General features: G+C 37.1%; 1 protein-coding gene across 2 annotated transcripts in view; it reads left to right on the top strand.

The window, feature by feature from the left end:
- The window catches only part of tanc1 (tetratricopeptide repeat, ankyrin repeat and coiled-coil containing 1), a 123196-nt gene that overhangs the window by 89466 nt on the left and 10293 nt on the right, over positions 1 to 23437 (top strand). For both annotated transcript variants that reach the window (XR_001482157.1, XM_015402538.1), the window contains exons 8-18: positions 1245 to 1367; positions 4899 to 5180; positions 5469 to 5614; positions 9258 to 9489; positions 9729 to 9895; positions 12877 to 13484; positions 17579 to 17687; positions 18278 to 18400; positions 19902 to 20138; positions 20962 to 21147; positions 21304 to 21382. Coding sequence is in view for 1 of the 2 variants with exons in the window: in XM_015402538.1 (XP_015258024.1) it covers positions 1245 to 1367; positions 4899 to 5180; positions 5469 to 5614; positions 9258 to 9489; positions 9729 to 9895; positions 12877 to 13484; positions 17579 to 17687; positions 18278 to 18400; positions 19902 to 20138; positions 20962 to 21147; positions 21304 to 21382 (2292 nt within the window). In the remaining variant the exon portion in view is untranslated. The remainder of the gene's footprint in view (positions 1 to 1244; positions 1368 to 4898; positions 5181 to 5468; positions 5615 to 9257; positions 9490 to 9728; positions 9896 to 12876; positions 13485 to 17578; positions 17688 to 18277; positions 18401 to 19901; positions 20139 to 20961; positions 21148 to 21303; positions 21383 to 23437) is intronic.

The following is a 23437-nucleotide window of genomic DNA, read 5'->3' as shown; positions in this document are numbered from 1 at the left end:
TTGCAGGAGGCTTCCCGAGTTCCCGCTGTGCCTCCTGCCTGTGCTTTCTGGGTGTGAGTAGCTGTAACTTCATAATCAAATTTGTGCGCGTTTTCACCATGCAGCGCTTTACACAGACTTATTTTTTTCTATATCTGTTTCGTTCTGTTTCCACTTTATTTAATCTTCTGAAAATTGCTCCATGCCCAGAGTTGTTGTCCAGGAACACAGTCTGCTGTAATAAAAGTAACTCGGGGGGCCTTCTTTTATTTCGTTCACAGTTGCAGGCAGACGTGTTTTAATTAGTGGGGCATTCCAGAGGGTGAGTTAGCTACTCGGTGTGGGAGAGAGGGTAAGTGAAGAGGAGCAGATGAGTGTTGGTGACAGTCTCTCCCCTCTGAAGCAGATAAAGAAGAAAACTGAGACTGGTTCTGCTATTCTGCAAGGCCAAGCAAGAATAGAGTTTGATGATGTGAGGTTAGACCTTGTTGCACATCTTTTGCATATTAACAGCGCATATCTCATGCTTAAAACGTTCTGCTAAATTGCTGTGCAATCACACTGACTCATCCAGAAGTTAAAATGAAGCCTTTTTTTGGGACTGAAATCATCTCCTACTGTGAGATATCATCTCCTCTGTCTTCAAAATAACATCAAAATCTTAGGATTGGGTTTATCTTCAAAGTATTTTCTTTTTTTTTTTAGTAGATGATAAAAGATAAGATAAAAGTAGATGTTTACTGACCTACCAATGACCTATGTTGTTAGACATTATATTGCTTCAATAATAGTTGCTAAGCCGATCATTGCTGATGAGAAATTTCTGAACAACAAGAGTGAACTTGGAGTAGAAAAACCAAACAAAAAGTTTTTTAAGCCGTCACGACCACCTAACTTTTTTTTCTTTCTTAGGGGAAATAAAGGTAATCTGCGCCTTTCAAGGAACAGACTTCTCATTGCCATAGCGATAGGAAATGACAGAAAACCAGAACACATCTGTCATAGCTATACGGTATCAAACTGCTAGCCTGTCAGCAGCAGCATACTGGTGCTCACATGTGGTGCCTCTAGAAATGTCAAATGCCAAAGTACACTGGCTTGCATCACCATCACTCATCATCTGAGAGATATAGATGGTGTGCAACCAAATCTCTAACTATTAGCTCTTTCTATCTTGCATATAGTGGATTCTAAAGTAATGTCCTCCCTATGCACAACACGGTTTTGTTCATTGCCTGTTTTTGTACCTGTGTTTCTCTCTAAAGCAACCAGCTCCACGAAGCTAGAGGACCTGAGCTTCCTCGATGAACAGCGCAACACACCCCTGCGGACATCTATTCGCCTGCCTTGGCACAACACAGGAGGGAGGCCCCCGCAGGATACTAAAGGTGACTGTGCCATTATCCATTTATGCTGCAAATACACTGGATTATCTCATCATAATAACTGAGAATGCTGTCACATCTAAGTAACAGTATTGCCTTATTTATATTTATGCATTTAGCAGATGCTTTTATCCAAAGTAACTTATGAAGTAGACAGAATTTTACATTTAGGATCAATATGACAATAAGTTCCCTAGAGAAAAAAATCCCTGGTCAAAATCAGTGGTGACAGCAAAGAGAGAGAGGGAAGTGCAGAACGAGCAGTAGAGGAGTTTCCTGAAGATGGAAAGGGACACTGCTGTTCGTTTAGTGCTTGGTAGGTAATTCCAGTCTTGGAACAACTGATGAAAACAGTCTGGATTGTCTTAAGCGTGGCGTAGGCATTGCTAGATGACAATCCATTTATGACTGGAGTGACCGAGTCGTGACACCAGCCTTTGCAAGAGAGTTCAAGTTGATGGGAGTGGTACCCTTAAGCACTTTGTAGGCTAGAATCAGGGACTTGAATCTGATGCGGGCAGCCAGGGTAACCAGTGACGCTCAATGAACAGAGGAATGACGTGAGACTTTTTGGGCTGATTGAAGAGCAGACACGACACCGCGTTCTGAATCTTTTGTAACGTTTTTACCGTACAGGCTGAGAGACCAGTCAGGAGCGCGTTACAATAATCAAGGCGAAAGATTTGCATAGCCTGCACCAGCGGCTGATGAATGCCCTGCAGGTGTATATACCTCAGATAAACATGCACAGTTTCACATTCACACTTTTTGACACACTATTTTTTTTTTTCTACATTTCTCTCAACTGAAAGCATTTGAAATGTGTAATGAATTTGTATAAAACCTCCTTGGATTAATATTTGTAGGACCACCTTTTGCTGCAGCCGCACATTTCTATCACACTTCCAATTCACAGGCCACATTCTTTGACCAGCAGTTCATGGTTAGTCAGACTGACTAGCATCCTCCTCTTAAAAGTGATTTTTAAATCTAAAAGCACATTTAAAATTGAACATGGCTCTGAAATTGAAATTCCTCTCAGCAATAGCTGTGGTTTTGGGTGACGTTTTGAAGAGTGTTCCTCATTTAGCTGTATATTCTTCTCCATATGTGAGCTTTTTGTATTGCTGATCAAAAAGTTCAGCTTTGGTCGCATCCGACCAGATCATGTTCTTTAGCATGTATGAGTTCCTTTCAGGAGTTGTGGGAAACTGAGAGCTGAATGTTCAATGGCTTTCCTGGTTCTAAACTTTACCTCTGACCCATCTGCTGAATTCCATAGCTTTGTGATGCTGTTAGTTCTAACAAACCTCTAATGCCTTCAAAGATCAGCTTCATTTATACTGGGGTTAGATTGTAAACCAGGGAACTCTGTTTACTAATTATTTGACCTATGAGGGTAATGAATTTCCATGCATTTGAATTTAAACTCTAATGTGATAAAAGTAAACAAGTTTAGTAATTATGAATACATTTTAAGGGGCTGTATGTTTACATCGAGGCTCTGCATGCTGTGATATATTTAGTCAGTTGTTGGTCATTTACGGCTGCCGATGCCCAGTTCATTGTTGGATTTTAGTGACCAGTACCCTAAGGGAGTTATGTGAGCTGTGTGTTAATGGAAAATAATAAAAGGAAAATGTGACTTAAATCTAATGCTTAAAAATAAGATTGAAATTGCATATTTTCTAATATTTGTCGGATTTAATTTTATGCAAATGTATATTTAATGCAATTTATATTTAAGGCACAGTGTGCTAAACAGTTGTTTTTAGGTTACATTTCGTGTAATCTGTTCACAGACCAAAAAAAAACAGAGACACCCCCCCCCCCAAAAAAAAAAAAAAAAAAAAAGTTAGAGGTGGAAAAATAACAAGAAAAGAAATTCAACATTTCTCTGAACTTTACAAGCTACTGACAGAATTCCTTTGCAAAGTGAAAACCTGTCTTTTTTATTGAAAGAAAAAAACCCCGAACACATCAAAAGAAAACAAGGTTCAGAGATACCCACAGGAGAAGTCGTTGATGGAATAGAAAAGGTAAAAACCTGAGCATGTAAGTGGTGCCTGTTAGTTTTAAAGAAGTACTTGAGGAATGAGGGAGACACTTTCAGGTTGTATAAGAGAGAACCTGCAGGACCTTAAGCTAACGGCAGCATAGCTAATGAATATTTCAGGGTCACAAGAGCAATTATAACTACAAGGCTTCTGAAAAGAGGGATTTATCAAAGGCGCTCGGTGATGGTAAAGAGGGTTTCTGCCTTCTGAACTTGGACTGGAAACTAACATCAGAACTGATTCCAAGGGTTTATTCTGGGTTGCACAGGGAAGATGAGTTTTTTTCATCAAAAGCTGTCTGTATAAATAATAAAAAAATTGGGTCTGAATGTTTCCTGTTTATGGATGTATCAAAGCATAGCTTCACTCTCTGCTGTCTGATATGTTTTCAGTGCTAGAATCATTCGATTTTCACCCCAGCTCTCACCAAACATTAATGTTTTTTAAAATCCATTTAGGACTGAAACAGTTAATCAGATTCATTGTTATTAATCGATTATTGAAATAATTAAGTAATCGATTAATCGTTATACTGTATGGAGTATAGAGACTCTACAACCTGCTTTTAGCTGACAGAGCAACCCACTTAAAGCATCATTATTCCACAATTTGAAAAAAGAAAAAAAATATATAAATATATATGTATAAACATTTTGCATTTGTGATGAAAAACTTTTTGGTCTGTCACCATTTCCTATCTAGACATCCTCAAGTGGAAAAGTTGTATTTTCCCCTGGTTTCAATTTTTTAACACTTTTTCTTTAAGCAACCTTTTTCTATCCAATTATTTATCAATTAATCGGAAACATAATTGACATATTAGTTACAGTCCTATTAATGACAAACTTATGCTCAGTAATACAGGGATTTTCTAATCAACTGAAATTTTAAAGTCTCAACTGTTTATCTTCTTTTAAATTTAATTTTAAAAAACGAATTTGTTGATTCATAAGACAAAATTAAATCTTGTTGTTTGCTAGTTTTCTTTTTTAAATATGTATATTGTTTTAAAGCAACAGCCGAAAAACACAGAACTTTCTCAAAGGCATCTAAGTAATGCTTATCTTTTCTTCAAAAAAGAAAACGACTCGCCATTCTGTTTTTGTTGCAATTTTTAAGATATTTTTTTTTGTATCAGAACATTTAAAAATAAATAGGTAATGCATTAAAACATATTTTGGGAATAATCTCTGATTAGCTGTTATCTATTTTCTGCAATAGCCCTAATCGGCATTCTATGATCTGTCATTAAGGGTTTATATTAGGAGCAGGGGGGACGTCATTCTGACTGAGGCAGAGAAACAGATCAGGTGCTATTAGATAAATAGGATTTTATTAGTTTTACACATCAGTGCCGGTCATGTCTAATACCAGCAGATTCCAATCCCTGTCTGATTATGTCTCATCTAAATAAACCATTAAATTCAATTCTGATTTATTTGTTACCACCCTGTCCTCCACTCTCTTTTACTTATAGGACGCTTTGCTCCCTACAAGCCTTCAGACATCATGCTGAAGCCTCTGCTGTTCGAGGTACCCAGCATCACTACCGACTCTGTGTTTGTTGGCCGAGACTGGCTCTTTCAGCAGCTGGAGGATCTCCTAAAGGCCGGCGAGGACAATGAAAAGCATGGAGTGGTGGTGGTGGGTAGCGTCGGGTATGGGAAGACGGCCATTATCTCCCGGCTAGTAGCGCTGAGCTGTCATGGAGGACGTATGCGCCAGATCGCCTCCAACAGTCCCAGTGCCTCCCCTAAAAGTAAGATGTTTTTCTTTTCCTTTTTTCTTTTTCTTTTTTTTTTTTTTTTTTGGCGATTGCAAAAGGTTTTTTTAATGAAGCTACCTTAAATCTGTTTTACCTGCGTTTTAAGATGTCTAATTAAACTTGATATATTTCCCACTAAAAACAAAACTGAAATTGCTTGATATCAAAACGTTTTTGTCTCAATGATTTGGTATTTAGCAATCAGGAAACTGAGGCATGCATTCTATGCAATTATCTGGTTTCCTCAAACTATATGCAATAAAAAGCCATTTTTTTTGCTAGCATGTATGGGACAAGAACTTCCCCTCAGCCAGCCCCCACAGCCCACCCCTCCATCCAGTGCCACCAACACACTGAGCAACAGCTGTCCAGGAACTCCTGAGATGCAACGGCGCCGCGAGGAGGCTGTCAAACGTCTGGCTACAAAGGTACATAGCTAAATCTTAAACTTTCTGATGACACTTAATTCAATGATCCATAATGCAGGACTACCTTAAAAAAAAAACTGATCTTTATTTCCAAAGAGCTTCTGCAGTATGGTTAACGCTTTTCTCCAAATTCTCATTTTCTTATAATGAAACAAGAGAGTCCAAAAGGTGAAACAATACCTCTTAATAGCTTTTAATTTCTCTATTATTCTGCATGCATATTGTGGTTTGGTGGTGTGATACAGTCGGTTTTACTGGGTTTAACTGTGTCAGTGCAGCTTGTTGTTCTGCTGTATAGAAGAGATGTTTAAAAAACACTTCTTAAAAAAGGAACGAAAAAAAAGATTTCTAGGCCTTTGCCTTTTTAATACTCATTTGCAAAAGTAAATGTCTGTAAATTTCTTTTGATGGAAAAAAAATCAAATTTCTTGACATCTTTAATTGGAAATTAAAGCCGAAATTTGACGCCACTTTCAGATGTACTTTTTTTTTTCACCTGTTGATGCTGATTTTAGCCAACTCCAAGCTTTTTAAGAACTATTACAAAGAAACATATTGCAATAGCGTTCAAAATATAATTTGATGACCAGGTATATGAGCAGAAACAACGTCTCACTGTGTTTGTTTGAGAGCATTTGCTCTAAAACCGCTTGCCGTTATTTTGAAACAGCGAAAACTTATTACAGAGTTGACATTTTAAATTGCCTTTACCAAACACAGAAGTTGGTGTTAATAATTAAAAAACTCAGTCTCTGTGCATATTCTCTAGAGATTGCACACTTGTACCCTAACTTTGAGATTTCCAAAGGTTACCAACATTTTCTTACTCAGCATTTTTTATTAATACAGTAGTTTAAAGCTTAAAAAGACAAAAAGGAAAACATTGCTGTTCACTGTTCAGTTGTTTTGTTATCTGCAGAAAATCTTGTTCGGTTTATTTTTTCACAGCCTAAATGAAGCACAGACTTGTTGGTTTACATGTAATAAAACTATATCCTATCATGTAGCTTCTTTAGATTTTTTTTTTCTTTTTTTCTTTTGATTTATTGAATCTTAACATTAGCTTTTTTTTGTTTCTTCCCCTCATTGATAGCATTTGCTGACCCAAATTGTTCTGTTTTTTTTTTTGTTTTTTTTCCAACCATTTTCTACCTTGTTACGGCCCATCAAGCTGGAAATCCACCAAACTCGATCACTAGTTGACATTTTAGTGCATTTCTGCTATCCTAAAACTATAAAAGTAAACTGTGGGCAGACATTTGCAGACTAGTGGACCACTCGTTTTATTGCTCACTTTGTAGCATTTTTATCCCTTTGTACTTTTATTTTATTAGCTGCTGTTTATGACCCACATCTACAAATTGGGCATTCAGGTGATTTCTTCAGGGTTGCTGATTTAAAATCAAACTAAATGTGGTTGGAAAGATTTCCCTGCTCTCCCATCAGTTCTCTTTGGTCCAATAACAAAAGTTAAACAGTTACTCCTTATTTGATTAGATCTGCTAATTGCAAACTGTGAGGTTTTATATATTATTGGATTTATTTTCTCCGTCATTGATCTTGCGTTGTTATTAGTCTAATGCTATGTTTTTTTAACTTATTGACAGCCTTGTTGGGGACTAAACATGCTCTGTTGTAGAGGCCTTTTGGTCTCTCACACATTGATATGATACAGCTTTCTCTTGCCGTAGGGAAAGTTCACACACTACGTTGCTAACTATTTATGCACTGAGCCTGTAAACGTCTGTGAAGCCTAAAAACATCTCTTGAGCCAATTAATGTGTAAAGTGTTTCCAATCGGCGCTCTCTCTCTCTGGGGCTCTGTTCCTGTGATGTGTGAACACTGATGCAATGCTGAGCAGCGTCTGTCAAATTCAGCCACTTCTTTTTAATCACTGATTTAAAGGCGGTTTCATATCTGCGCTCTGAGGCTGTTACATGTTATGATGCATCACAAGCTTTAAATCATTTTATGTATTTATTTTTTTATTTTTTGTGACTAAAAACTCTTGCAGATGTTATTTCTAAGCATTAATTTATAGTTGTGCTTTTAGATTAACTGCTACAGGTTTACTGCAGTGTTGCATCAGCTTGTCTTGTATTGTTTATTGGTGCAGCAGTCTGCATGACTCATATACATAAATGAATTATTTGCTGAATCAAAGCACAGGTTGCTCAATTGGATCACATCATAATTTTTCTTCTTTTACTACAATGCTTTACTGTAGGGGGGGGGAGTGTTCTCTAAGGTATGCTTTTTTGGTTAGTTATTTAATGATGGATAAAAATCCGCATCACTGTTCTCTTTGGGTAGCACAGTTATGATATATCTTCTCTCTCGAACCATATTGTTCCTTCTTGTCTATATTTCAGGCCACAACTTCTAGTTTCTAAAAAGGAATCAAGAAAATTATTTTCTTGCATTTTTAGTTTAATAATTAGTATAAAATGACTATATATATGTTTACATAAACTTGTTTATATTGTCACCTTATAACCACAAACTTCACTATATATCATTAGGATTTTATGTGGCCACCAAAAAAATCCGTAATTATAAAGTGTATAAATAAATTTATTTTAGAACAAAAACCTAAAAGTCTATAGTCACTCTGCTAAAATACACAGAGGTGGCACCATCATGGTTTGAGGAGATTTTCTTTCTGCAGTGATTGAGAAGCTGGTATAAACACAGGTCAGTCCTAGTTGTAAAAGGTTTAGAGGCTGCAAAACATTTGATAAAAAAAAAACAACTAAAAAGACAGGATAGTCAGCCTTAAATACAGCCATGGGAACAGTGGAACAATTTGGATTGTACCGTCTACATTGGCGGCCCTGTTAAAGTATAGGCCCATAATCCAATTTATAATCTGTGGCAAGACTTAAAAAGAAAGTTTAATATTCATTCTCAGTCCAACCCTTAGAGCTTAACGTTTTTAATAAAAACAGTATTTAGAAAGCTGCTGAAGACATTGCCCAAAAATGAATGTATAGCATTTCTGTAAGATATGTTTTTTTTTTACAGTGTTGTCTCGGATTTGTTTAATATCCAGACTTTTAAAATTCTGATATGTTAGTCTTCTGTCCACTGAATACCAGTAGCAGGAACCTTGATTGGTAAGATTGCTGCTGCAACAGATTTAATTTTCCTCTTCTTCTGCTTTCAGCCTGTTTTTTTCTTTTTTTTTTGGATAGCCTGCAGGACATAAGCTTCGTTGTTGATCTTGTCACGAACGTTTTTTTTAGGGGGTGTTAGGGTATCAAACGGCAGAACCAGTTAAAGGAAGAGTAGAGAAACATTTCTATTTCTGCTCTTCCTATTGTCTCTGGCAGACTGTCAGTTCCTTCAGGTTGGACTGTAATAAATACAAGTTCACATTTTAAATTGAATTTCTTTATTTTTTCTCTTCCCAACTCTGTCCTTTATTTTATATGGTAGATAGGACTACTTTTAAATAATTTTGAGAGATTAAACCTGTTTGTTGATGTTAACGTTGACATATTTTATTTATTTTCTGTTGAGCTCGATGAATTAAGAGGATTCAGCAAAGCTTCTGATCTAAAAAATAAAAGAAAGCCAAGAAGTTCTTAAGTCCCTCAGTTGTTTGACAAATTCTGAATTTGCCTCCTCTTATTTCTCCAGGTTGTTGCGTATCATTATTGCCAAGCCGATAACACCTACACTTGCTTGGTACCAGAGTTTGTACACAGTATTGCAGCCTTACTGTGCAGAGCCCATCAGCTCACCGCTTATCGAGAGCTGCTGCTGAGAGAGCCACACCTTCAGAGCATGCTCAGCCTGCGCTCCTGCGTCCAAGACCCCATGGCGGCCTTCCGAAGAGGGGTCCTAGAACCACTGGCCAACCTTCGTAATGGTGAAAAACTTCAGTCTACTTTTAAATATTTTCCATAAATTTATAATAATTTTGTGTGCTTTTTATGCTCTTAAAATAGAGCAAAAAGAACATTCTATTTGCCAAAAGAAAAAATCTCTTTGAGACTGATAAATGTTTAATCATAAAGCTCCTATAGCTGGGTAGCTTGATTGAACTGATGCTACTCTGATCAGCTTTTCTGTACTAACTGTCTCATCGTTGTTTTTTTATATTTACAGAGAAGAAAATTTCAGGGGAGGACCATCTCATTTTGATCGATGGACTTAATGAAGCAGAGTTTCATAAGCCTGACTATGGAGACACCATTGCATCATTCATCACTAAGATCATTCCTAAGTTCCCCCCCTGGCTGAAGCTGGTGGTGACTGTCCGGGTCAACTTAATGGTAAGGAATAGACTCTAATATAAAGGAAACCTTGGTTGGAGCTTTTTGCTCCTTCTTAAATTACATTAAAGGTACAATAAATGTGTTAATGTTGGAATCTAAAAGGAGAAATATAACTATCTTTATTAACCTTATACACATAACTGAAGTGCAGTAAGAGTTTCACGTGTTATCTTATTCTAAATTAAATCAGCTTGTAATCGGAAAAAAAATCTAGCTGTTTTTATTGGCATAAGAGTTTGTTTGAGAACATTAATGAACATTAGCTTCATGTAGACCAAGAATACAGCAGACAGAGGGTTAATAAAAGCAGTAATTTGTCCTTTTTGCATTTTTACACTTTTTTTTTTTCTACCAGACTGTAAACATGTGAAAAAAAGTTGCTGGGGTGATCTTAGTAAAAATTCAAATTGTCAGAGAATTAACAATATACATCACCCTGAACACCCCATCCTAGTGCTGAGGTATGGTGGTGGCAGAGTCATGATGTGGGGATGTGGTTCTTCACCTGGGACAGAATTTTTTAGCCTTCAACTGAAGATCAGATAAATACAGGGAGAATGAAAAAGTAAGCCTGTATATTAGAAGCATCAGAAGAAATCAGACTGTGAGGGAGATTAATGTTTCTTGAGCTTTAAACAAATAACCAAGGCTACTGTAGCGTAGCTTAGTTAGACATATTGATGTGCTGATCTCTGTAATTTTGAGACCCGAATGGAACTTAGAATCTGGGTTGAGCTCTAAAAAATATATGACAACAGAGGATTTCCAAGAAGTCTGACTGTTCTCAAGATATTTTACAAGAATGAGCAGGAAAAACTTTCCACCTCCTAATATGCAAGCTTTAACTTTGATCTGCTGTCACTTACTGACGTGCTCTGTAGACTTTAACAAATGTGAGACACCCTGTCCTGAAAGGCCAGCATTTCCAAGAAAAAGTAGCAGATGGAGACTAAGAACTGAAGTTTGCATTTCTGTAAGAGAGGAGTCTTGGACTTGGGCTTCCCAGCTTGATGATACTTGGTTAAACAGCTGTAAAGTTCTTCTCTGGCTACGTTGAGGTCACTGTGGCGGCAGCTGAAGCTTCAAAATTCCCGATGAGCCAAGCAACGGCTGACTGAGTCGTGAATAATAATGCGGTTGCTGACTGACATCCAGAATAGAGGTTATTGATGCTCAAGCAGAAGCCAGATATTGACTGCTGTCCATCAGCTTGCGCTGCCAACGCAGTCTGGTTATTTATTAATTATCTCTTTTTCATTTCATCTTGCAAAGCATTTGAAAATTCTGAGGCTGGCACTGTTTACTCGCTATGGTTACTTTCCACTATGTGGAAAAATTGATTATGTTTTTTATGATCTGGCTGTGTTATGCTATAAATAAAGTTCCTGTGAATGAATAGGCGCTAAGTTTGTTGTTCTGTAGCCTCTGGGATGTTTTTTTTTTTTCATGATTTCCATTGCGTTGTTTTCTAACATGGAGTTTATCTGCAAGGCATTGCCTTGGCTTCACCTGTCAGTTCATTGAGTCTGTGCCTGTGCATGACTTCGTGCCCATGTGCCTGTTTGCCTTGTTATGACAAGGAGGAATAAGAGTTATCTCACTCTGGCCATGTTTCTCAAGCCTCAGACAGGCAGAGGATTGGGGGATTAAGGCGTATTGCCCCTGCAGGACATGAATTGAAATGTGAACTCTGGATAAGACCTCTGCTTACCTGCTAGTAGCTACCATCCATCCCCTGCCTCCTAATACTCTCACTACCTTGTCCTGTCAACCTCAATGCTTCTTTTCCAACAGTAACAGTTGTCTGTTGTGGTCTGATAACGTATTGGGCGTACTCCCCTGCTGTTCAAATACACTCTACACATAATTTAGTGCCTAAAACATATTCATATACATGAACCCGTTTCATTCTTTGTCATGTTAAAGTTGAAAACTTCACTACATGTTGTTGGGATACAATTGAACGATTAATACAGAATACCTAAACGTGACGTGGGTTGTTGCACAAAAAATACCTTAATTTGGGGCACTTTATTTTTTTTGCAAAAGATATAAAGCACTCTCAGATTAAAGAATTTATGTGTGTGAATGTTATACTGTTATATACATTTATTTGTATAATTTAAGTGCAGTTTTGTTCTGTTCTGATTTCCCGTAATGCTTTGCTCTAACTGGTGTCACTTCGGATTGGGATGTTTTTAGTGGGCGTGTTCAGGCTGATGTGCAGAGCTGGTTTTCTGCAGCACAGGGCAGCAGGATTCATAGTATTTGTGACATCATTATCATCAACCATTTCCAAGTATCCACAATTGTAAAGCACTGAATGGACGAAATATTTAATAGCATGAGATTTAAGATTTAAGAGGCGTTATCAAGCTTTTCAATAATACTGCCACCTGTAGTCAAAAGACAGAACTGCAGTACTCTTCTACTCGCTCTCGTAGCTTGCGGTCGTACTTGTAAGGATTTTTTGTTTGTTTTCTTTTTTTTTTTTTTTTAGTTCTTTCTAGGGTTGAAACAATTATGATTAATCGATTATTGAAGTAATGGTCAACTAATTTAGTCATTGATTAATCGTAACTGGAGTGTAGAGACTGTAAAATGTGCCTTTAGCTGACGGAGCAACCCACTTAGAGCAACAATTATAGGAAAATTGTAAAAAAATCTTTGTCTGTCAATTTACTCTATCCAGAACTAGTTTGATTTCCCCAAATACTTCTTTAAGGAACCTACCTATCTACCTGGCTACCCGATTACTAATCAGTTAATGGAAAAAAAAAACAATCGACAGATTCATCGATTTGCAAAATAATCGTACCACTGAGGGGTCAGTTTGATCTGATGTTTTAGTGTGAAAGATCAAATAAAAAAGGCTATTTTAAAGCTAATTTTCAGTAAAAACGTACAAGATGTCTCTTTATTTGCGCACTACTGTTGTGTAATTCTTTGGTGCTTTTTTTTTGCCTTATCCATTACAGGAAATCACCAGCCTTCTACCCTTCTCTAAAATCTCACTGGATGATTTTACGGACAACAAAGAGATCACCAATGACCTCAATTGCTACATCCAGTACAGGATCAATAGCAGCAAGGATATAATGAACAACATCAGCCTTAATGGCAAAGCGGATCCCGGCACTATAACCAAGCTCAGCAGCCACCTGATCTCCCGCAGCCAGGGTTCCTACCTGTATCTCAAACTCACCCTGGATCTCTTTGAGAAGGGCCACCTTGTAATTAAAAGTGCCAGCTACAAAGTAGTGCCTGTGTCACTGGCTGAACTTTACCAGCTGCAGTGCAACATGAAGTTCATGACCAACTCGGCCTTCGAGCGCTCTCTGCCTATCCTGAATGTCGCTCTTGCGTCTCTGCACCCCATGACTGATGAGCAGTTGTTTCAGGCCATCAACTCTGGCCACATCCGAGGGGAGCTGCAGTGGGAGGACTTCCAACAGCGCATGGAGCTGCTCTCCTGCTTTCTCATCAAACGGCGAGACAAAACGCGCATGTTCTGCCACCCTTCCTTCAGAGAGTGGCTGGTGTGGAGAGCTGATGGAGAGAGCACAGATTTCCTCTGTGACCCCAGGTCAGTCCTCAAATGTTATGCTCTCAGCAGCTCTTCCTTAGGAATGTGGGCCTCTGTTATAGGCATGATAAGCTTGTAAAGTATTTAGACAGTACTCTTTCTGTGGATTACAGACTTCAAACGGTCCACAGCAGACTCAAACTGGCTGATAACATGAAAGGAATAACAGGAACATCAGGAAAAATGTGGTTCCCTTTTAGTCTTTGTTTTAAAACTTCACTTTTACCACAGCAAACGCACTTTATTTCACAGTATGATTTCTATTTAATTGTTGTTGTTTTCATCAATCACAATTTGTGGTTTAGTATGCAAGCAGGGATGTTTTTTTTTTAAAAAGCAAGCAAAATCCTTTAATCAATAAACACATTGTGACTCATGTCTGACTCAGCGAGGTAAATGGGTTTGAGATGCCTCAGGTACTCTGTTAATCTCAGCAAGTTTAGTTTGTACCAAGTTTAAAAAAAAGGTTTATAGCAAAGTTTAGGATTGGTTTGTTTGCAGAGCTTTGAATCATCGTGTAGAAGCTGAATCAAAGCTGGTATTTTGTCATTTTTGAAGGTTCATTTATAAAACTTTTTGAATAAGAAACAATGTAAAGACACATAGTGAAAGGGAGCAGACAGAAAATAGAAAAACACAAGTTCTAAAGGTTTTACATTATATTCAAGTCAAAAAGGCAGCCAATGTCTTTTAGTTTACTTTATTGTTTCTTAAACCATAAGGGCATCATAGTACATACGTTTTAGTTCACTATTTTGTAAATGCATGTTCAATTTGTTGTGCATTAGGGGAGCAGACTTTGTACAGTATGTTAGAATTTATTTGATACTAACTTCACCTTAAATCCTTATTTAGTTATTCCTATTCTGATTAATCTAAAAGGTTAATCAGCAATTGGCTAAATAAAACAATTTTTGCTGCCATAATTTTGAATCTATGTACTTAAAAAAAAAAACTTAAGAAAAGCACTGAAAGTTTTCCTTAGTGCTGCTATGTGTGTAAAGAGTCTCCTCCCTGTTGTCTGCAGAGGTTTATGTGTGCCTGTACCTTTAAATTATCCTGGTTGTCATTGGCTGGCTTTAATCTCTTTAAAGCAAACCTGGTACATCAAGAATCTTATTGCTCTCTAATAAGTCTGGTTGGGAAACTTTTGCAAAGCTGAAGTGGTCTAAAGCATCAGGTGCTGATGTTTAACAGGTTTTTCTTCTTCAGTTTCTTGTTTTTCCTTCATGTTTGATGAATAGACTTTATGCAAAAGCCCAAATTGCTTCAAATCTGTTTGGATCAAACTTTTGAGGGCAATTCAAAAATGCAGTTGATCGATTAAATGGTGGGGAAAAAAGTTAGTCGCAGCCGTAATAGCTGAGGATTTTAAATTAATAATGAAAATATTTATTAAAGCCGGTGAAGGTTCTCAGTCATCTTGGCCTTGGTCATTCCAAAAAAAAAAGAAAATTAAAAACAATCCACTGGACTTTATTTCCAAGTTTGAAGATGTTTCGCTTCCCATCCAGAAAGCTTTTTCAATTCAAAATGTCAGGAATAGTTTTGAGTTCGAGGTTTTATACAATTGGGCTACTGTATAAAACCTCGAAATCAATGCTGTTCCTGACATTTTGAATTGAAAAAGCTTCCTGGATGTGAAGCGAAACATCTTCAAACTTGGAAATAAAGTGAAATGGAATGTTTTTAATTTTCTTTTTTTGGGGGAATTTAATAAAGCCATTGTCTATAGTTGCCATTGGGGGGAAAACAGCTGCCAGTCATGGTGAGCTTAAAGGACTAACTTAAGTTTCCAGCTTAAAGTGATACAGCATCCTTAGTGAGTAGCTAGTCAGTGTAGCATCATATATTCCTGTGCTTTGCAATCGCAAGGAGCCTAACTTTCATATCACAGTAGTGATCATTTTTAGCTGATGTTCTGAACACCTGATTGCATGAACCTGGAGGTTGGTGATTTTATTGTGAAGGTTCATTGCAAAAGCACCCAAATTAGACTTGAGCTCCATTTATCTACAGGCTAACTGGGCCGTATCGATTAGACAAAAATGGAGAAATGTAAGCAGAAGTCATTTATCTCAGTCATGTTTTTGTGGTCTGCTTAAAGGGATTTGAAATATATTTGTCTGCAAGGGCTCAGATTCTGTCCAAAAATGTTTTGGGGGGGTTTGCTTTGTTTTTGGTCTTAATGTGTAGGAGAATAACCACGACCAACTTGTCTAAGGACTATATTAATGACTTTAATTCAGCAATTTTTTGAGAGGTGTCATACACTAAATGTTATTTTTTAGGGTAACCACCAAGGCTCCTTTTCTTAATGATGATGGATAAAACTTGTTTTTCTTCACCCTTTTAGTAATTTAACCACAAGAAATCTGATCAATCCTCATGGATATATAAAAAAATCTGACTTTTATTGAATAGAAAGTGGTAATGAAATAGAAGTAAGCAAGTCTTCATGGAATTTTAGTCCCAGCCCTGAGTACCGATGAGTTGGTTTGATCCATATCATCCCTCGTGCTTCAGTCTAATTTGGCATAAGCAGCACTCAATATGACTTTAGCAGAAGGACAGTGTACACCAATGCAGAGCAAAAGGTAAATCTCACAGAATCTTATATGCTTACTAAATGTTTTAATCAACTGCACCTTTCTTACTTGTTTTAAAACATATAAGATAGATAAGAACACAGGCTGCAAGGAGTCTGCAACCTGCTCTGGACTGTCAGACCTATGGGAATGAAACTATCACTACTCAATCCAAAGACTTGTTTCCCAACTAAATGCATCTATAAACTCTTTTAAGCCTTAATTTTAATTTGTACCACTTTACCATGGTTTTCAATTACCAAGAAAATCATAATATAGTTTTTTTTTTTAAAACACATAAGGAAAAATTACCTCTGCTGCAAAAAATATCTTGATAACAGAAGTATCATAGCAGTAAAAATAACTTTTACTCTTTATTTTGATATGTAGAACAAATTTTATTTAAAACCTGCTAAAGTGAAGGGATTATTATTCAGAATATTAAGTTCTTTTCAGTGTAGAACAAGAAAAACAGGTGTCTGCTCAGGTCTGCTGTCAGCTCCTGTTCGTATTTATTATGGTCGTATAACAATGTTGCTGTATTAAAAATAATTGTTGGCACCAATTTTGTGCTTATGAAATGAGTCTGCAGGTCATTTAGGACAGAAGATAATTTATAACCAGCTGAATTAGTCTTTCTTGAAAGTGAGGAAATGTATAGCAGTTCTTACCCCCCTGACAGAGAGACAGTAAGATGTTGTCTGTAGAGGTTTTAAATGGTTATTGTTCTTTTAATGTAAAATGCAGCTGCTGTAGAAGAAGTATTAAAATTTAGAAGATGAGGTAGCAGGTTATAGAAATAAAGAAACAGGATCTGAACAGTGGATGTGTAAATCTGATGTGCATTTTTTATTTAAAACAAACTCCCTCCTGTCTTTATAATATATCCCACATATCCCCATGTTCTGCTGGGCTCTTTTTGCACTGCAAGGCAGAGCTGCTGCAGTTTCCTGATTCGAAATTCTTCGCAGCAGCCATGCACACCTAATAAGATGAAATATGTCGGCCTGGTTCCCTTTTTTCCTCCCTCCTCTCTCGTTCACCTGTACACACATACTGATGATGCTGAAATGAACCAGATCCATGCTTCATATTCTGGTCATTCACAAACCTTCCAGCTCCATTAAAAAAACACAAGCTCACAGCCTTGCATAAACAGACAAAGGCTTACTGAACAGTACTTTTCAGTGCTTGTATTCAAATAGAGGGAGTTGTAACCAGTTCAAAATTATCTGCAATCATGCGTGTCCATTTAATGAAGTGCTGCATTAATTAGTGCCAGAGAGCTCACCTAAAAAAAAACAAAAAAACAACCTTGTGCACTTTCTTCCTTATTTTATTCCACCCCTCCATGGATCAATTAAAAGGTTTTGCAGCAAATTCACACCGAAGCAGAATACAGAGGTTCTCCATGACGATATCAGAATAAGAAGTGCTTTCATGCTTTTGGTTGAGCCTCTTCTCGTCAGGGCAGCAGAATAATCTCTCTGTTGCTTTGTAATTTAGGACTGGCCACGCCCTCATGGCCTTTATGCTGTCCCGCCAAGAGGGGAAACTGAATCGTCAGCAGACAATGGAGCTGGGACATCACATCCTGAAAGCACACATCTTCAAGGTGAAACCACTGAGTCATCTCTGCAACATTGAAATCTTATTTTATACAGGGACTTGCAACTGTAGTCATAACACTTTGACATTTTCCTGTCTGGTCACTTTGTTACCACATTATATGACATGTGACAGATCAGCAAAAACAGCTTGTGTTTGTTAAGTGGATAGAAATCCATGATATTCACAGTTGTTTAAAAGAACGGGTCCAATAAGTGGACTTGAAATTTCGGTTCCACCCCACTTAATTGTCCCTGTAATACTTTTTCTGGGACATTTTAACACATGGATTTACTTTGATCTGAACCAAACTATTGTAGCTCTGCATGTTAAGTCACCGCCCTGCTGAAGGTCTCATTCAAGGATTACCTTATAAAGCTCTAGCCATCTTCAAAGTAAATTGCACTACATACAAGTGCTTTTCAATCTTTAATAGAAATACTTTGTATTTCTCTGCTACATAAATCCCCGGTATGATAAAGTAAGGTTTGTGGTGGAAATATGCAAAAATTTGACCTAGAGTGTGAAAACATCTGCAATTCCCTGTATGTGTGTTTTTATTTTATATTTCTGTGTGATGTATTGGTTTGCCTGCAGGGTCTGAGTAAGAAAACAGGCGTGCCATCCAGCGTGCTTCAAGCCCTGTGGATCAGCTGCAGTGCTGATGGTCTTTCAGCAGCCTTGGCTTCCCTGAGGAACCTCTACACACCAAATGTCAAGGTAAAGAGGCTCATCATCTCCTGTGTATGTACAGTAATTTAAACATGCTAGAACTATTGAAGCCTCTGTATTTTTTTATTTTTACTTTGCCAAGCAAAACAAAAATGTTTCATTGGGTTGTTTGCTTCTTGTTCATGATATCGCATCAAGAATCTGAGTCTCACTAGCAGCGTTCCTGGCACACACTGTGATATTTTAATTATACACTAAAAATTGGCCTGAGATTTTCTTTTTCATTCTGGGAATGTTCAAATTTGAAATCATCAGAAGGACAGCGAGGAGCTGAAAACTGAGGGTACGTTGTCTATGTGGGGAAAATAGAAAATGTGGGGGAAAGGTGAGTTTATGAAAAATACAGAGTAGGGGGGTCATGCAAAGGTAAATCTTTTCACTCTGAATATAATTACATATATTTATACAGTTTTTTTTTCCTCTCTCACCACTGTTAATAATTAGCCAACCTGTGCAGAGCATAATCATCCTTTCCCATCGCTAATTAGACTAATGCTGGTAGCAGAGCTCGTTAAACTGCTATCGTGACAACTGGCCGTGTATTACCCTCTACATGAGTTGTTTTCAGGGGAAATAATGATCGGCCTTCGCTGGAAAGGCTATTACATGCAAATTATAATGTTGTCTATTGTACAATTGAATGATCCCGGATTTTTTATTTATTTTTTTTGGTTTGCTTTTTACTTCGCTATTAAGGTTGTGCTGTCAGTGAGGCTCTATCACTTGTCTGGTGTGAGTCAGTGGGTGCACTTGCAGATGCATTCACAGAGAAACAGGGGAGCGACCTTGTTCTGTCCTTAGGTGAAGAACAGTTGGTGTTAATTGATTCGATGGCGGATTTTATCTCATTTTATGGGTCCTTAAGTTGTGCAATCTTGCTTGACGAGATTATTTTATCATTTATTTTAGTCCTTATGGTTGAGAATAACACACTTTATACAGTAATTACATTAAGTGGGAAACAACTACTTTAACTTGTGTCTGACCTAAGTCCATCCTTCAAAAAACCCCATGAATCACTGAATGATTCATGGTTTTCAAGGAATACTCGGGGCACAATGGTTAAAATTTTCATCTTGAAATTTAATCAGACTCTCTTATTTAATCATCTCTATGATTATACTTGATTTAAATTGCTCAGAAAAGGGGGAGAAAATTTGACGTCTTTTCTCAGAGATTTAATACATAACATTTTTCTAACTGAAGCTTACATTTTTTCTGTCATTAAGATCTTTATTTAGATTTAAATTAGGAATATTGTTAATAGAAAATAAAAATAAAGCTGGGTCTTTGGTACAAAGTAATTGACTGAGATCAGAATTTGTTATTGCATATACATTTTACAATAATAGAGCGAAAGAGAGGATCCTTTATAATATGGATGTACAGAAAGCTATAGGGTTCATCTGTAATCCATATGAAGCTGATTTATACTGGATCTCACCATTCTGTTTGTCTAAGTTTTATACATTTTCACCCCTTTTTTTAGGTCAGTCGCCTCCTGATGCTCGGAGGGGCAAACGTGAACTACCGGACTGAAGTCCTGAACAATGCGCCAGTGCTTTGTGTCCAGTGCCACCTCGGTCACCATGAGATTGCATCGCTCCTGCTCGAGTTTGGTGCCAGCGTTGATGTGGTGTCAGAAAATGGGATGAGCCCGCTGTGCTTCTCAGCCGCTGGTGGACACCTAGGTCTAGTTGTACTACTTTGTAAGAGGGGGGCCAAGGTGAGGACCTTGTTTTTCATAACTTAGAATGTAATTTCTGCCTGCTGTTATACATGAAGTGACTCTAAAAAAGTATTTATACCACCAGAATCTTTAGTAAACTGCTACAAACTCTACTTTCTGTTTTAGATTCATGTGATAGACCACCAGGTAGAGCATAATCATGAGGTGAAACACTAATATATAGCTTTCAAACAATTTACAAATGATTGAAAAAGCAATTTAGCCTCTTTGGGTTTCATATTTTCATTTTCCAGTAACGTGTTAAAATAGAATAGCTTAGATGAAGCATATTTTTGTGATCCAGTGGCTTATTTAAAGTCAAGTTGACAATCTGTGGTTAAAACTGAAAAATTGCTCATCATCCAGCCTGACTAAGCTCCCTAATTAAAAAAAAAAAAGGAGTTAAACAATTTGGTCCCTGGATCTTAGAAAGCTGCATTCCATAAAATACATTATGCTTTTACTGCAACAAAAAGTTTAACAAGGGATGATCTCCTTGATAAATAAATCTGCACAATGCTAGATTTCATTGGAAGAAGTATGAAGAAAAACTAGAAAATCTCCCTTCCTGTTGACTGTGTTGCTTTCTGTTGGTTTTTAATAATATGCATAGAAATGTGTGATTGTAACAACACAAAATCTGAAAATACAAGAACTACCTAATGCATGAATACTTGTTCAAGACTATAATTGTTTTGGCATGACTTCAATCTCCAGCCATGACATTATGTAAAATGTCTGCTGCACCTGATTTACATAATATGTAAAATATATCTTCTATTGCTATCAAATAATTCCCCAAATCTTTCATTTTTTCCAGGTGAATCATGTAGATAAGAGCGGCCAGTGTGCTCTGGTCCACGCCGCGTTACGTGGACACATCGAGATCATCCAGTACTTGTTGGAGCTTGAATGGAGTGTTGAAGGGCAGCAGCAGGACTGCTCTCTGAAGAACAAAGCTCTGCAGCAGGCTTTGATCGCAGCCTCGAGCATGGGACACACACAGGTCTGACTGACATGCATGCATTTGAATATAGAAATCCAACTGCACAATCATGGTTTTAAAGAAGCAGAAAGTTTTGCATACTGTATCATCTTAAAGGTTTATTTGATATTTTATACAGCAATAGTACGCCATTAATCTAAGTTTCTTTTTTGACAGGTTGTGAGAGCCCTGCTGGCGCTGAAAAATGAGCATGCTGTGCAAATTGATAGTCATGACACTCTGTGGGGCGAGACTGGTATGTCCTCATCAATCTTTTTGCATTTTGTGGCTCTTTCATATGATGACCTGCTGTTTTCCCATAATCAACCTTGCTGCTGTAATTGAATGCTGGACTGGAAGGGCTTCTAGTTTTGCTCGTCTTTAACGCAGTGGTCATTACAGCCACATTTAGATACATAAAAAGTTATTTAACGCTCAGTAAAGGGAGATTTACTTGCAAGCTGCAATACTGTCAGTGGTTAGCAATTAAAAATAAATCAACAATTTGAATAGCTCAACCGACCGATACTGTAATTTCTCCAACCTATTTAAGACAAAATTAAATCATGTTCCGATCAGTAGTTTAGGACTGGAGCACTTCTGCATTTATGATGATCCCCAGTGTAGAAACTCAAACCCGAGTAGCAGCAGCCAGAAAGTCGTGGTGAAGGTCTGGGGTCCATCTGGATTGTGCAAATCTGTTAGGGACTTTTAAACCAAAGCAAAGGTGCAAAAGCGATAACCATGATAAGTCCTATCTGAATAGTGCTGGCATTAAGGAAAGTAGTGGAAAAAAGAAATGGGATGCTTCTTATGTATAGCTCATTTAGCATAGGGACCTCCCAATGCTCCTATCGGACGCATAGCAGCTATACGGTTTCCCACAATCCTTTTCATGGCCTGATGTTTAGTTGCAGCCCACCTGAGTTTTACAGAAATACATTATTTATTCTGTTTAACACATTAAAATGTAGAAACCTTTTTACTTTGGGGTTTTTATAGAGAACAGCTTCAGCCAATTGTTACAATTTTTAAATTTTTGTTTGGGTTTTGACAAGCATCATCCATTTGAGGCGGGTGAATTTCAGGGCGAAGGTTTCTCATTCGGTGTGAATGTACCTTTAGACCACATCTGATTTGCAAATATGCACTCTGATGAGGAATCCTGTTCAGGGGGTTGAATCATTTTGAGACCACAGAAGTGATAGGAAGTACGATTAATAGAAAAATCTGGGTCATTTTATTTTTATTGAGATGGATTTTATTTATTTATTTGTAACAGGTTTAATAAGAAGTTCAGATAATTTCCAGAATTCTTTTGCACCTTTTAATACAATATACCTAATCTGCATTTTCATACTTTTATGCATTATGCCCCAAATTTTCTTGTCTCCAGCATTTTTTTACATTTCACTTTTCAACAATCTGCTGAACAAACTAACAGTGCACATGATGTATAAATAATAAAACCTAACAATAACAAAAACATTTCTCTCGGTAACATGTTCTTTATTGTTATTTTTTCATCTTAATTGAATATAAGTGAATGAAACATTTCAGCACAGACGGTAACTGACACACGTAAGGTAGATTGTTTTTAAATTAAATAAAAGGCACAGAAAGAAAAAAAGAAAAAAAACAATTTGCTGATGAATGTAGGAAGAAGCAATCACGTTATAATTTTAAAATAACCAGCAGCTTTTATTTGTTGTTTGAAACAACAGGAACCAACAGTCAAACATCAGTTTTATTTTTAAGTGAACAGTTAAGAGCTAAAAATACTTCTCCCTTTTTTTCCCTCTGAAAGTCTGCCTTCAGGTAAAATGTTCAAAAACGTCTCTTACTTTTCAAACCAGTGATTGAGGTTATTTGTGGATGATCATAGTAAAAGACAGTCTGAAAAGACAGACAGGTAATAGAAGCTTCTTTGTTTTGTCTTGAGTTCTAAGCTTCCAGGATTTTGTTCTCACTGCTCTGCACTCTGCTTATCTAGGTCAGGGTACAAAATGGACCTAATTAGAATCACAGTATTTGCTCATTAGAACCATTATTTGGTTTTACTTCAGAGGTAAATGTATTTTTTTCTTTTGACCTCAGATGGTGCAGATTTAAAAAAAAACCCTATAGTTGTTAGGGAGCCAGTGTTGTGGTCATTTAATGGCTGCCAGAGTTTACTGCATTATCTGTGCAAACAAAGGGTTGCATCTATTAGAGTCTGAAGTTTAAAGAGGAAAGCAATTTCTTAATCATACAAACTAATAACATATCACTCAAGTATATATATATATATATATATATATATATATATATA

This window comes from Cyprinodon variegatus, unplaced genomic scaffold, assembly GCF_000732505.1.
Source record: "Cyprinodon variegatus isolate N-32 unplaced genomic scaffold, C_variegatus-1.0 Scaffold1363, whole genome shotgun sequence".
Lineage (NCBI taxonomy): Eukaryota > Metazoa > Chordata > Actinopteri > Cyprinodontiformes > Cyprinodontidae > Cyprinodon > Cyprinodon variegatus.
The sequence above is the reverse complement of the archived record's forward strand: the minus strand, read 5'-3'. Positions and strand labels throughout refer to the sequence as shown.